Source organism: Cetorhinus maximus, chromosome 3, assembly GCF_964194155.1.
Source record: "Cetorhinus maximus chromosome 3, sCetMax3.hap1.1, whole genome shotgun sequence".
NCBI classification, from domain to species: Eukaryota; Metazoa; Chordata; class Chondrichthyes; order Lamniformes; family Cetorhinidae; genus Cetorhinus; species Cetorhinus maximus.
The window spans coordinates 84,901,520-84,916,632 of NC_135881.1; the positions used below are offsets into that span (position 1 = coordinate 84,901,520).

Here is a 15,113-nt window from a genome sequence, read left to right on the forward strand (position 1 = left end):
CAATCCCACAGCCAACGGATCAGATCTAATCTCTGCAGTCCTGCCACATCCAGTCGCGACTGGTAGTGGGCAAGTAAACAACTCACTGGAGGAGGAGGCTCCACAAATATCCCAATCCTTGATGATGGGGGAGCCCAGCATTGCAGTGTTAAAGATAAGGCTGAAACATTTGCTACAATCTTCAGCCAGAAGTGCCAAGTGGATGATCCATCTCGGCCTCCTCTCGAGATCCCCAGCATCATGGATACCAGTCTTCAGCCAATTCAATTCATTCCACGTGATATCAAGAAACGGCTGAAGGCACTGGATACTGCAAAGACTATGGGCCCTGACAATATTCTGGCAATAGTACTGAAGGCTTGTGCTCCAGTACTTGCCGTGCCCCTAGCGAAGCTGTTCCAGTACAGCTACAACTCTGGCACCTACCTGGCTATGTGGAAAATTGCCCAGGTATGTCCTGTACACAAAAAGGGAGGACAAATCCAAACCGGCCAATTACCGCCCCATCAGTCTACTCTCGATCATTAGTAAACTAATGGAAGGGGTCATCAACAGTGCTATCAAGCAGCACTTGCTTAGCAATAATCTGCTCACTGATGCCCAGTCAGCTCCTGGCCTCATTACAGCCTTGGTTCAAACATGGACAAAAGAGCTGAACTCCCGAGGTGGGGTGAGAGTGACTGCCCTTGACATCAAGGCCGCATTTAACAGAGTGTGGCATCAAGGAGTCCTAGCAAAACTGGAGTCAATGGGAATCAGGGGGAACACTCTCCATTGGTTGGAGTCATACCTATCACAAAGGAAGATGGTTGTGGTTGTTGGAGGTCAGTCATCTCGGCTACAGGACATCACTGCAGGAGTTCCTCAGGGTAGTGTCCTCAGCCCAACCATCTTGAGCTGCTTCATTAATGACCTTCCTTCCATCATCAGGTCAGAAGTGGGGATGTTCGCTGATGATTGCACAATGTTCAGCGCCATTCGCGACTCCTCAGATACTGAAGCTGTCCATGTCCAAATGCAGCAAGACCTGGACAATATCCAGGCTTGGGCCGACAAGTGGCAAATAACATTCGCGCCACACAAGTGCCAAGCAATGACCATCTCAAACAAGAGAGAATCCAACCATCGCCCCTTGGTGTTCAATGGCATTCCTATCACTGAATATTCCACTATCAACATCCTGGGAGTTACCATTGACCAGAAACTGCATTGGACTAGCCATATAAATACTGTGGCTACAAGAGCAGGTCAGAGGCTAGGAATCCTGCAATGAGACAAAATTAAAGGCTCTGTATCTAAACACACAAAGCATTTGAAACGAAACAGATGGACTGTTAGTGCAGAGAGAAATAAATAAGTGCGATCTGATAGCCATTACATGGCTATAGGATGACATAGATTGGGATCTGAATATTGAAGGGTATGTGACATTTAGGAAGGGCACGAAGTTAGGAAAAAGTGGATGGATGGCTCTGTTAATTAATAATGGTATTGGCACATTAGAGCTGGATGACCTAAGTTCAGGAAACCAGAATGTAGAAGCATCTTGGGTTGAGATGAGGAATGATAAAGGCAAGAAGTCACTGGTGGAATGGTGTATAGGTCTCCTAATTGTAACTACACAGTAGGACAGAGTGCAAAAGGAGAGATAATAGGAGATGCCAGAAAGTTTCAGCAATAATCATGGGGGATTTTAATTTACATATGGACTGGAAAAATCAGATGGGCAAAGGTAGCATAGATGAGGAGTTCACAAAATGTTTTTGGGATAGTTTCTTAGAACAGCACATTCTGGAGCCAAACAGAGAGCAAGCTATACGAGACCTGGTATTGAGCAATGAGATAGGATTAATGGATATCCTCCCAGTGAAGGCACCCCTAGGTAGCAGCGATCATAATATGATTGAATTTTACATTCATTTTGAGAGAGAAACGAGTGTGTCCAAGACTAGTATTTTAAACTTCAATAAGGGCAATTATGAGGACATGAAAGCAGAGCTAGCTAAAATGAACTGGCAAATGAGGTTAAGAGATATGTTAATAGATGTTCAGTGGCAGACATTTAAAGGGATATTTCAGAATACACAGAATAGATACAATCTAATGAGAACGAAAAATTCTAAGGAAAGGCCCACCATCCGTGGTTAATTAAAAAAGTTAAAGATAGTATCAAACTTGTAGAAAAAGCATATAATTACACAAAGTCCAGTGGCAGGTCTGAAGATTGGAAAGAATGTAAAGAACAGCAAAGAATGACAAAAAGATGAATACAGAGGGAAAAATTAGAGTATGAGAGAAAGCTATCTAGTAATATCAAGACGTACAGTTAGAGTTTCTATAGATATTTAAATAAGAAAAGATTTAACAAAATGAGCTTTTGTTCTATAGAAAGTGCTTCTGGGGAATTGATAATGAAAAGTAGGGAGACAGCAGATCAATTAAACAGGTATTTTGCTTCGGTCTTCACTATAGGGGACACAAGTAACATCCCGGAAATAGCTGTAAATCAGGAAAAGGGAGGGAGGAACTCGGAAAAATTACAATCACCAGGGAAGTGGTATTGAGCAAATTGTTGGGGCTGAGGGCTGACAAATCCCCAGGTCCAGATGGACTTCACCCGAAGTGAAAGAAGTGGCTAATGAGATAGTTGATGCACTGGTTTTAATTTTCTAAAAAGGGGAAGGTTCTATTAGAATGAAAAATAGCAACTATAACTCCTTTATTCAAAAAGGGAGGGAGGCAGAAAGCAGGAAACTATAGGCCAGTTAGCCTAACATCTGTCATAGGGAAAATTTTAGAAGTTATTATTAAAGATGTTATAGCAGGGCACTTAGAAAAATTCAAGGCAATCAGGCAGATTCAACATGGTTTTGTAAAAGAGAAATCATGTTTAACCAACTTATTGGAGTGCTTTGAATGAGTCACTTGTGCTGTGGATAAAGGGGAATCGGTGGATGTACTCTACTTAGATTTCCAGAAGGCATTTGATAAAGTGCCACATCAAAGGATATTGCAGAAAATGAAAGCACATGGTATAGGGGGTAACATATTGGTATGGATAGAAGATTGGCTAGCTAACAGGATGTAGAGAGTTGGCATAGATGGGTCTTTTTCTGGTTGGCAGGTTGTGATGAGTGGTGTGCCACAGGGGTCAGTGCTGGGGCCTCATCTTTTTACAATTTATATAAATGACTTGAATGAAGGGACCAAAGAAAAGGTTGCTAAATTTGCAGACGACACAAGGTGGGGTAGGAATGTAAATTGTGAAGAGGACTGAAGGAGGCTACAAAGTGACAGAGACAGGTTAAGTGAGCGGGCAAAGATCTGGCAAACGGAATATAATGTGGGCAAATGTGAAATCATTAATTTTGGCAGGAAGAATAAAAAAGCTTATTATTTAACCAGTGAGAGATTGCAGAGCTCTGAGATTCAGAGGGATCTGGATGTCCTAGTGTATTAATCACAAAAGGTTAGTATGCAGGTACAGCAGTTGCCTTATTATCTAATTAGGAAAGCTAATAGAATGTTGTCATTCATTGTGATGGGAATTGATTACAAAAGTAGGGAGGTTTTGCTTCTGTTGTACAGGGCACAGTGGCCAGTCTTGCTCCTAATTCATATGTAACACGTCCCTGAAGTTGTTCATAATAAGCATACTCAAATCAGCCCAGCTTGCAAAACTCAAAACAAACTGCAATTAGATTTGAATCTGCGATTGAAACTGCTGAAGAAACCAGAGTATGATAATAGCTACACTAACAACCGATTTATGTTAAATGAAACTTGTAACGTGGCTCATTTATGCTTGCTGGAAGTGACACACATTCATGCGCTGGGACTCATTTTCTGCAAACAAAAGGAATATGTTCAAAACTTGTGCATTTTTTGAATTAAGTGGGAGCTTTGGGAGCCTGTTGTTTACTCCATGGCAATGCCTCAGCCAATCAGAATCGGCTTGCCAACCAATCAGCACTCTTTTCTCCTTTCGTATAAATTGTTTAAATTTGGCATTCTTGTGTTTGTCCTGATAAGTGCAAGACAAATAACTTCGGCAACATGTCTCTATTTTCAGCATTAAACGAAGTCGAGTCTTCAAAAAAATTACACCTAATTTCATACTTAATTACATGGCAAAGCTGGTCTAACACAGTCAAGCAAATTCAACCTTTTGATCGACATTGAACGAGGGACTAATAGCTCTCCTGATCAAGAATCAAAGTTCTGATTCTAGCATTTTTTTTCCACTGATGATAAAATTTAATACTGGATGTGTGACATTGGTGTTTGTCCCTCATCAGCTCTGCCCCATCACCCCTTCTCCAGCACAATATGTCCTTTGATATTTCTCCATTCAATACTATTGTTCAGCCAAGAACCTCTTATATCTTCACAATGGCACCTGTTGCAGTTCTCTCACAGCAGCACCCCAACTGCGCCGCCCTCTATTCCTGGTGACCAACTTGCTCATTGGAGTTAAAACAAAAACAAAAATACCTGGAAAAACTCAGCATGTCTGACAGCATCTGCGGAGAGGGATACAGTTGACGTTTCGAGTCTGTATGACCCTTCATCAGAACTAAAAAATATAGAAATGAGATGAAATATAAGCTGATAGAGGGGGGTGGGAGGGACAGGTAGAGCTCAATAGAGAGCCAGTGATAGGTGGAGGCCAAGAAGAGACTGCCAAAGATGTCATAGACAAAAGGACAAAAGGGTGTTGACGGTGGTGATATTATCTAAAAGATGTGCTATTGGAGAGACCAAACGCAGACTGGGTGACCGCTTTGCAGAACACCTTCAGTCTGTCCGCAAGCATGACCCAGACCTCCCTGTCACTTGCCATTGCAACACACCACCTTGCTCTCATGCCCACATGTCCATCCTTGGCCTGTTGCAATGTTCCAGTGAAGTTCAACGCAAACTGGAGGAACAGCACCTCATCTTCCGACTAGGCACTTTACAGTCTTCCGGACTTAATATTGAGTTCAACAATTGCAGATTGTGAACTCTCTCCTCCATCCCCATCCCCTTTCCGATCCCCTTTTTTCCAATAATTTATAATTTTTTTACAAATGCACTTTTCTTTTCCCACCTATTTTTAAATTTATTTCGATCTATTGTTTCATCTCTACCTTTTAGCCCATTTCGATCCCTTCCCCTCACCCCACCCCCACTAGGGCCATCTGCCACTAGCTTGTCCTGCTTGTTACCCTTAATGTCCCCTTTAGCACATCTTTTAGATAATATCACCATCGTCAACACCCCCTTTTCCTTTTGTCTATGACATCTTTGGCAGTCTCTTCTTGGCCTCCACCTTTCACTGGCCCTCTATCGAGCTCACACCTGTCCCTCCCACCCCCCTCTACCAGCTTATATTTCATCTCATTTCTATATTTTTTAGTTCTGATGAAGGGTCATACAGACTTGAAATGTCAACTGCATCCCTCTCCGCAGATGCTGTCAGACCTGCTGAGTTTTTCCAGGTATTTTTGTTCTAGATTTCCAGCATCCGCAGTGTTTTGCTTTTTGCTCATTGGAGTTATCTTGTCTCACCTCCTCCCCAATTTCATTCAAATCCTATGATTTATGAATGCTTGCTCCCTCACTAAAGAGGCCTTTGGGATTCTTGACCTCATAACAGATGATCTGGGTATTGATAGAAACACGGCTTATGGGCAGAAATTCCTTCTCTTTCAATGTCTCCCCACTTGCCTACATATTGCACAACTTGCCGCATCCAAACCACCATGATAGTGCCATTGCCCTTACTGTCAAGTAACCTGGTACCCTTTCCTTCAGGCACCTTGCCTACAACCAATTATTTTGCTCAAAATCTTGTCTCTCTTCCTTTAATCATTGCACCAACCAAGTGTTCAATTTCGGTGACTTCAGCCAACATCTAAACTCCCTCAGTTTCCACTCAAGTGTTCTCTGCCTTCGTAGCCTTGCTCCCTCTCACATTTACAAAAATCCCCCCGCCCATACCAATATCTACTCTTGACCTAGTTAGTGTTCATGATCTTCCAGCTGTTAAACTCTTAACTCCTGGTAAGGTAATTTCTATCCAATTTCTTGTCTCCCATATCACCCAGATGGCCCTACCTTCAACTGTCACTATATACCCACGGTATAAATACTAATAATTCACTCAAACTCCTAAATGCCTCTCCTACATCCTTCCACTTACCCAGGAACCTCTGCTGCTGTACATCTGTTAAATAACTAACTTTAACATACTCATTCCTATCATATTATTTAATGTCTTCCACCTCTCGTGTCTCCCCAATTCAGCGGGCTGCAAACTTGCATGCACCCAGTACACAACTGACTTAGTCATTCATCACCAGATCTAGTTCTCCTGGGTCAAAATCATCTACTTAGGTTGAATCAAATCAAACAAAATTTTGTCATCTTATTTAACCCAGAGTTAAGCTTAAAATTCCATATTCTATCCATCACCAAAACCACTTCCCTTCATAACATTGCCCATTTCATCCCCTCCCTTAGCTTAAGCCCTTGTTAATTTGACAGTCACCTCTAGCCTGGATTTATACAATGACCTTCACAAAGATCTCCCATTTTCTACTCTCCAACTGGTCTAGAATTCAGCTGTCATATTCTGTTTTGCATGAAGTTCCCACATCCATTACTACCTCCGCACCCCACCCTGCCATCCTCACTGTCTTATATTTGCTCAGAGTCCTCCAACACAGTAAATTAAAATCCCAGTCTTCAAATTTCTTCACATAATTAACCCCACTCTTCTGTTCAAACCTCCTCCAGCATTATATCCTCTTCCACAGCTATCATTCTCTAACTTTGTTCAGCCCTCCTGCCTTAACCTCACTTTGGTGTTGAGGGCCTTCAACTGGCTTGGCCATACTCTAAAATACTTCCTCTGTCCTCTCCTCTTTCTACTTTTAGAACCTTCTCCAAATCCATCTTTTTGACAGGTTTTCAATCATGCTCTTGACCTCTCCTTCCATGGCTTGCTTAATGTTCCCTCATCTATTCCTATTTATTTTCCAACACCCTAGTAAGAATCTTGGAATCTTTTTCTGTGTTGCTACACAGGTGCTGGTTTTTGCTGATTCCCTGTTGGATTGGATCACAAAACTAGTTTCCATTATGACTTACCTTAGGTTTGCGGCGCCTGGATAATCCGGATCATATGATTCTGATCCATTCAAACTAATGATGGACTCATGCTTATAGGTTATGAAGAGCTGTGTACCACCTGAAATCAGACTCACTGGCGGGGTAGCAAGGACCTCAACATTTACAGTGTAATTGTTATAAACCACACTGCCAACGATTTGAACCTGCATTTGGAAAGTGATTTAAGACTATTGACATTGGACAATTCCATGGAAGACATTACACATTCACAACCATTTAGAAAACAACTGAGATTCCCAATTAAATTCCTTTGCTTTTCCTTTTCCTTATTTTCTCATCATAACAAATGCCAAACTGAACAACAGAAATATGAAAAATAATAAAACCCCTTCAGGCTTTTTGTACAGTTCTGTCATAATTCCAGTAAACATTAACTTAAGACTAACTTCCATCTCCCTCTTGTCATCATTATTCATCCCCATTCCTGGATTTAAGTACATTACCCAGGCTGACAATTCAGGTGTAGCTGGGATGAGACATTACTCTGTATGAGGATCTGTAAAATGGATGGGCCATTAAACTATACCCTGTCTGCCAGCGCTTGGGTATTAAAGACCCAATGAGACTATTTGAAGAGGAGCACCAAGTACTCCAAGTGTTCAACAGTCTTCCAAAAATGTGTGCACAATGGCTTGCACATTTACTTAAATAACAAGAGTTGCTGAACTTCAAAATATTAATTTTGTATGGTGTTTTGGGACATTTCTGAAATACATGAAGTCACATAAAGGCAACTGTTTTTCATTGATGTATTATAATTTACTATTCAGTTTCTCTGGAGAAGATTACCATGCTAAGACTGCCTATAATAAAAGTGTACCATGCACCTATGGGAAAGAAGGTCTGCCACTGTGTTCAGACATTCTGAACAGAAAGTGCATGAAAAGAAATAGTCTGTGATCTTCCAAACATTAGAATTAATCAGCTCTACATGGCAAAGAAACATTCGCTACCTCTCTAAACATTTGACCTGAACCACATTTGTCACATTTTAAAATTATGAAGATTGCAAGCAGCAGAAAATAGATTAAATTAAAACATTACTTCAGCATCCAAGCACCTAATACCTTCTAAAATGTCGCTATCTTAATTTAATACTAAATGCTTCTTTTTTAGATGCTTGTGCTTCACGATAAATCCTATTGGATATTTTTAATTTGGGCAATCTTGTGCACCCCAGCATTTTTAAGAGTACAAACAAAATGTTGCAAAACACCAATATCATTCACTAGACCAAGTAACAATGTCATTCTTTCCCCTTTAACCGCAAGCACTTTAATGCAAATCCTATTTAATTAGAAGCATTTTTGCAGTGGCAACTCAAGCAGATTGCATTGTTAGATTGATTTCTTACCCTGGCAATTACAAGATAGATTCCATAATCCAACAGATAGCCTGGAATGAGTATAAACTGTTTGTTAACATCAACCTGTGACAGTGTGACCAGCGAAGCATCTGATTGAAAGAAGGACCAGCTGTACTGAACGCCTCTGGAGATGTTACAGACAAACTCACTCTCAAATGTAACTCCAAGCTTGAAGGACTGGTATCTTCTAACCTATATGAAAAGCAGTGGCCTTATTCTTGAAACATTTCAGAGGTTTACATCAACTTGATAACAGTTTATTGCTGTATTTACATTTCAGTGTGTTGTTAGGAGCCACACAGAAATCATTACATTCTTTCTTTTAATTTAACCTTTATAGACATTTTCACATGATAATATTTACACAATCTTATTTTTAAAATACTATAACAAATACAATTTTAAATATCAACATCAGATAGTACAGCAACAATTTATCCTTAGTCTTCTCATATTAACATCTTAACATTTCAGGGGTGGCGGGGGGAGGTGGTTTGGCAACTCATTTTATGCACTAGGTTTATGATCTTGATTCAACACATTAGACTTGAAAGCAAATGTGCTAACAATCATTATTAGAAAAGACTGCTAGAAAGAGAATAAGTAATGTGCTTTGACAGGGCCATACTGCTAAATTATGACTAATGGACTTCAATTTTGTATGATACAGCAGAGAAAGATGTTATTCAACCCATCATGTCTGTGGAGGCTCTTTTGAGACAAACTTCCCTGTTCTTTCCTCACAGCCCTGCAATTTATTTTCCCCTTCAAGTACTTATCCAATTTCTTTTTGAAGATTGCTGTCACAATCCTCGTAGAGATCAATAATCTGAAAAGAAAGGAATCCCCAAACAACTCACACAAAAGAAATCCATGGACAAGATTTCACTTTTAAAATGTTTACTGTAACAGCCAAACACAAATATCAATGTAAAATTAAGCATGCATTAACAGACAAATGGTATTTCACTCAAAAAATGAATCTCAATTTAAATAGTTGATACAAAGATGCACCTAATGAAATTCCACAGAGAATCCCCCAGAGACTCCTTTATCTGTAACCTGTAATAAACCCATTAAATGGTCTGGTTGGCTCTGGCAGAACTAAACCAAGAGCAGTAAAATTGTCCAATTCCCAATCTCTGCTCTAACCCAGGGCTGGGTTTTCACCTTTCAATAATGTGAATCGGGCCGTGAAACACTGAACTTTGTCTGCCTTTCTGCCCCATGCCATTTTCATGGCTTTTTGGTGAGTCAGGAAAGTCTTGGTTGCAAAATGCACAAGCACTTCTTCCAAGGTCAGGGTCCCATTGTGAGAACCACAGGAAAATTGCATTTCCTCCTGCACACATATTTCATGTGCTGGTGCAGGTTTTGGAAAACCTAAAAAAACACACCTCTTTGGGGAGTTTGTGATTACCTGTCAAGTAGTTTGCAACACTCTGTAAGGTAAGTGTAAAATGTTTCCATACCTTCAAATGTCATTATTGGATGCTGCGTCGTAACATAGATATGTTTTCAATACAGCGATTCATTATGGGGCTCTGCCCTGCAAAGGTAAGTTAACCTTTGCATTGACAGCCATTGAATAAGTGTTGACAACATTACAGTATCTATTCTATATGAGGAAGTGCTATAATGCATTCAAAAATGAAGAAAAGTACATTGATAAACTCTCCTAGTCATGTTTGGCACTGGGAATTAAATGTACAGACAGCTTTGACTGTGAAACAAAATGTCGTCTGCTTTTGAAAGCTAAAAAAAAATCTGAGCAGCTGCTCCCCTCTATTGATTGACAGGCAATCTGCTTTGAAATGGAGAAGACACCATCTGTTCTTTGAATTTCTGGCTCTGGGATGTGCAATAATGTTGTGATAGCTGTGACCATTACGAATACTTGGCTGAATTCCAAATGCAAATGATCTCCTGACACAGCTGTTCTGGCGAATAACTGACGGTTCTACGAGCTTATAATAATATACTCAGCCTTTCATGTGGTTTCAGATTACATGGTTTTTTTTTATTTGTTCATGGGATGTGGGTGTCACTGGCATTTATTGCCCATTCCTAATTGCCCTTGAAAAGGTGGTGGTGAGCTGCCTTCTTGAACCCCTGCAGTCCGTGTAGTGTAGGTACGCCACAAATATTACACAAATTAATGGCCCCTTAAAATATTAATTTATTTTTCAATTGAGAAGGCTTTTGCATCATCAATGGCAAAATAAGAGTTTCATTAGACTGTCACAGATTTAATATTTTTTCAACTGCATTTAATAGAATTTCCATTGCTTTGCATGGCTCATGATGATTTGTATTGGATACTTGGTGAGTGGCTATGAAGGATATTTAGGGGCCTTGGGAGTATGGAGGTAGCATGGAAGATCTGAGGGGACATGGGGGATCTGAGGGACCATGAGGTTGCAAGGGGGATGGTGGGGATGTAAGGTCTTTATATGCTGTTGGAAGCTGAGCTGCTGTCTTCGGGAACAGAGGCGGGCCTTTTCACCTGCCTACCTCTGCACCAATACTCCTCAGAACTCCATTGTGGCTCACATATGCGCTTTGAACCAAAACCCTACGTGAAAAGAGAAAAATCCCAAGCAAAAATCATACATGGGTCCGATGAACAAGTCAAGTTTTCCCAATCCCACATGAAAATCTGGGCTTTCTGTCCTTTTTGACTGTATTACACACCCACAACTCGTGGTAAATGTACCTTCTTTGTTCTCCATCACCCCTTCCAGCAGTAGAATTGAATGTACAAGAGTTCTCTGGCTGTGTGTGTTGCAACACAAGCTGCTCAATACCCCAATTAGCTGCTACTTGTCTCTTCTGATTATCAAGCTCCCATCTCCATTGCAACATCAAGTCACAGGCCAGTTCATGCCTTTGCTTCTTATCTGAACCCTATCTCCCTAGCAGCCTCAACCAGAGTCTAACTTCTCAAAAGTCCAATGACCTCATCACCAGGAATTCCAATTACCCCCTTTCCAGAATTATCTTACTTTCACTTTGAATTTAAAGCAATATCTTACAAGTACAAACATTTGCAAAGTACAGAGTTTGTCATAGTTACTGAATCTGCTTCCTCTACCCTTTCAGGCTGTGCATTCCTGAACATAACAACTCTTGTAAAAATTCTTTGCCTCATGTGTCACCTCTGGTACCTTTGACAAGTTACTTAAATCTGTATCCTCTGGTTACTGACATTTTGACCACTGGAAATGGTTTCTCCCTATGTACTATATCAAAACCCTTCATGCTTTTGAACATCTCTGTCAAATCTCCTCTTAACTTTGTATGGACGAAGGGAAACAACCACTGCTTTCCCAGTGGGAGTGCAGAGGAGGAGGAGGAGGCAGTGGTTTAGTGGTAATGTCATTAGTAATCCAGAGGCCCAGGCTAATGCTCTGGGTACACAGGTTCAAATCCCACCACGGCAGTTGGTGGAATTTAAAACTTCAGTGAATAAAATCTGCAATTAAAAAAGCTGGTCTCAGTAATGGTGACCATAAAGCCACTGTTGATTGTCATAAAAACCCATTACTAATAAAGTTCACTATTAGAGGCTAACATCCTTCAGGGAAGGAAATCTGCTGGCCTACATGTGACTCCAGACCCATAGCAAAGTGGTTGACTCTTTGACTGCAAACTTTGTACTAAACTGCTACGAAGTCTAAAATGAATGAAATTGGACTGACCACCTGGCATTAACCTAGGCACCAAAACGAAAATGACAAACCCAGCCCTGTCGACCCTGCAAAGTCCACCTTATTATCATCCGGGAGGTTGTGCCAAAATTGGGAGAGCTATCCCACAGACTAGTCAAGTAGCAGCCTGACATAGTCATACTCACCAGATCATATCTTGCAAACAGTGTCCCAGGCACCACCATCGCTATCCCTGGGTATGTCCTGTCCCACCTGCAGGACAGGCCCACCAGACGTGGTGACACAGTGATATACAGTTGGGAATTGCCCTAGGAGTCTTCAATATTAACTCCAGGCCTCATGAAATCTCATGGCATTAGGTCAAACATGGGCAAGGAAACATCCTGCTGCTTACCACTTACCCACCTCTCCCACCCCCACCTCAGCTGATGAATCAGTGCTCCCCCATGTTGAACACCAATTAGAAGAAGCACTGAGGGTGGCAAGGGTGCAGAATATACTCTGGGTGGGGGACTTCAATGTCCCTCATCAACAGTGACTCAGTAGCACCACTACTTACTGAGGTGGCTGAGTCCTAAAGGACATAGCTGCTATACATTGATCTTTGGCAGGTGGTGAAGGAACCAGCAAGAGGAAAAATCCGACTTGAGCTTGTCCTCACCAATATACCTGTTGCAGATGCATCTGTCCATGACAGTACTGATAGGTGTGACTACCGCACAGTCCTTGTCAAGACGAAGTCCTGCCTTCACATTGAGGAGACCCTTCATCGCGTTGTGTGGCACTACCACTGTGCTAAATGGGATACAGATCCAGCAACTCAAGACTGGGCAACCATGAGGCGCCGTGGACCATCAACAGCAGCAGAAGTTTGTACAACCACAATCTGTAACCTCATGGCCTGGCATAGCCCCCACTCTACCATTACTATAAAGCCAGGGGATCAACCCTGGTTCAATGAAGAGTACAGGAGGGCATGCCAGCAGCAGCACCAGGCACACCTAAAATGAGGTGTCAACCTGGTGGAGCTACAACACAGAACTACTTGCATACCCAACAGCAGAAGCAGCATGCTATAGGCAAAACTCAGCGATCCCACAACCAAGGGATCAGATCTAAGCTTTGCAGTCCTCACATCCAGTTGTGAATGGTGGTGGACAATTAAACAACTAACTGCAGGAGGAGGCTCCACAATATCCCCATCATCAATCATGGGGTAGCCCAGCACATCAGTGCAAAAGACAAGGCTGAAGCATTTGTAACCATCTTCAGTGCTGACTGGATGATCCATCTCGGCCTCCTCTGAGATACCCAGCATCACGAATGCCAGTACTGAGCCAATTCAATTCACATCATGGGATATCAAGAAATGGCTGAGGCTATGGGTCCTGACATCATTCCCGCAATTGTACTGAAGACTTGTGCTGCGTAACTAGCCTACCCCTGGCCATGCTGTTCCAGTACAGCTACAACACTGGCATCTACCTGGCTATGTGGAAAATTGCACAGGCATGTCCTCTACACAAAAAGCAGGACAAATCCAACCCGGCCAATTATTTCCCCATCTGTCTACTCTCCATCATCAGCAAAGCAATAGAAGGTGTCACCAACAGTGCTATCAAGTGGCACTTACTCAGCAAAACCTGCTCACTGACGCTCACTTTGGGTTCGACGAAGGCCACTCAGCTCCTGACTTCACGACAGCTTTAATCCAAACATGGAGAAAAGAGCTGAACTCCCGAGGTGAGGTGGGAGTGACTGCCCTTGACAGCATTTGATCGAGCGTGGCATCAAGGAGCCTTAACAAAACTGGAGTCAATGGGAATCAGGGGGAAAACTCTTTGCTGGTTGGAGTCATACATAGCACAAAGGAAGATGGTTGTGGTGGTTGGAGGCCAATCATCTCAGTCACAGGTCTTCTCTGCAGGAGTTCCTCAGGGTAGTGTCCTAGGCCCAACCATCTTCAGTTGATTCATCAATGACCTTCCTTCCATCATAAGGTTAGCAGTGAGGATGTTTGCAGATGATTGCACAAAGTTCAGCAGCATGCACAACCCCTCAGATACTGAAGCAGTCTCTGCCCATATGCAGCAAAACTGGACAACATTCAGGCTTGGGCTGAGAAATGGCAAGTAACATTGGCGCCACACAAATGCCAGGCAATGACTATCTCCAACAAGAGAGAATCTAAATATCTCCCCCCGACATTCAATGCTATTATAATCACTGAACGCCCCCATTATCAACATCTTGGGAGTTATCATTGATCAGAAACTGGACTGGGCCAGCCATATAACTACTGTGGCTACAAGACCAGGTCAGAGGCTGGGAATTCTGTGGCTAGTAACTCAGCTCCTGACTCCCCAAAGCCTGTCCACCATCTACAAGGCACAAGTCATGAATGTGATGGAATACTTTCCACTTGCTTGGATGAGTGCAGCTCCAACAACACTCAAGAAGCTTGTCATTATCCAGGACAAAGCAGCCCACTTGATTGGCACCTTATCAATCACTTTCAACATCCACTCCCTCCACCACCGACACACAGTGGCAGCAATGTGTATTATCTGCAAAATGCACTGCAGCAATTCACCAAGACTCCTTTGACAGCACCTTCAAACCCGCAACATCTACCGCCTGGAAGGGCAAGGGCACCAGATGGATGGGAACACCACCACCTGCAAGTTCCCCTCCAAGTCAGTCACCATCCTGACTTGGAAATATATCACCATTCCTTCACCGTCGCTGGATCAAAATCCTGGAACTCCCTCCCTGACAGCACTGTGGGTGTACCTACACCACAGAGACTGCAGCGGTTCAAGAAGGCAGCTCACCACCACCTTTCCAAGGGCAATTAGGGACACACTGTAAATGCTGGCCTAGCCAGCAATACCCAC

The 15,113-nt window shown here is 42.3% G+C and overlaps 1 protein-coding gene across 1 annotated transcript in view; it reads right to left on the bottom strand.

Moving 5' to 3' along the window:
- Nucleotides 1-15,113, bottom strand: part of pkd1l1 (polycystin 1 like 1, transient receptor potential channel interacting) — a 249,457-nt gene that overhangs the window by 210,616 nt on the left and 23,728 nt on the right. Inside the window, exons 7-8 of the mRNA XM_078534059.1 lie at nucleotides 8,534-8,737; nucleotides 7,138-7,322 (exon numbers count right to left, since the gene is read on the bottom strand). Of these exons, the coding sequence (XP_078390185.1) occupies nucleotides 7,138-7,322; nucleotides 8,534-8,737 (389 nt within the window). The remainder of the gene's footprint in view (nucleotides 1-7,137; nucleotides 7,323-8,533; nucleotides 8,738-15,113) is intronic.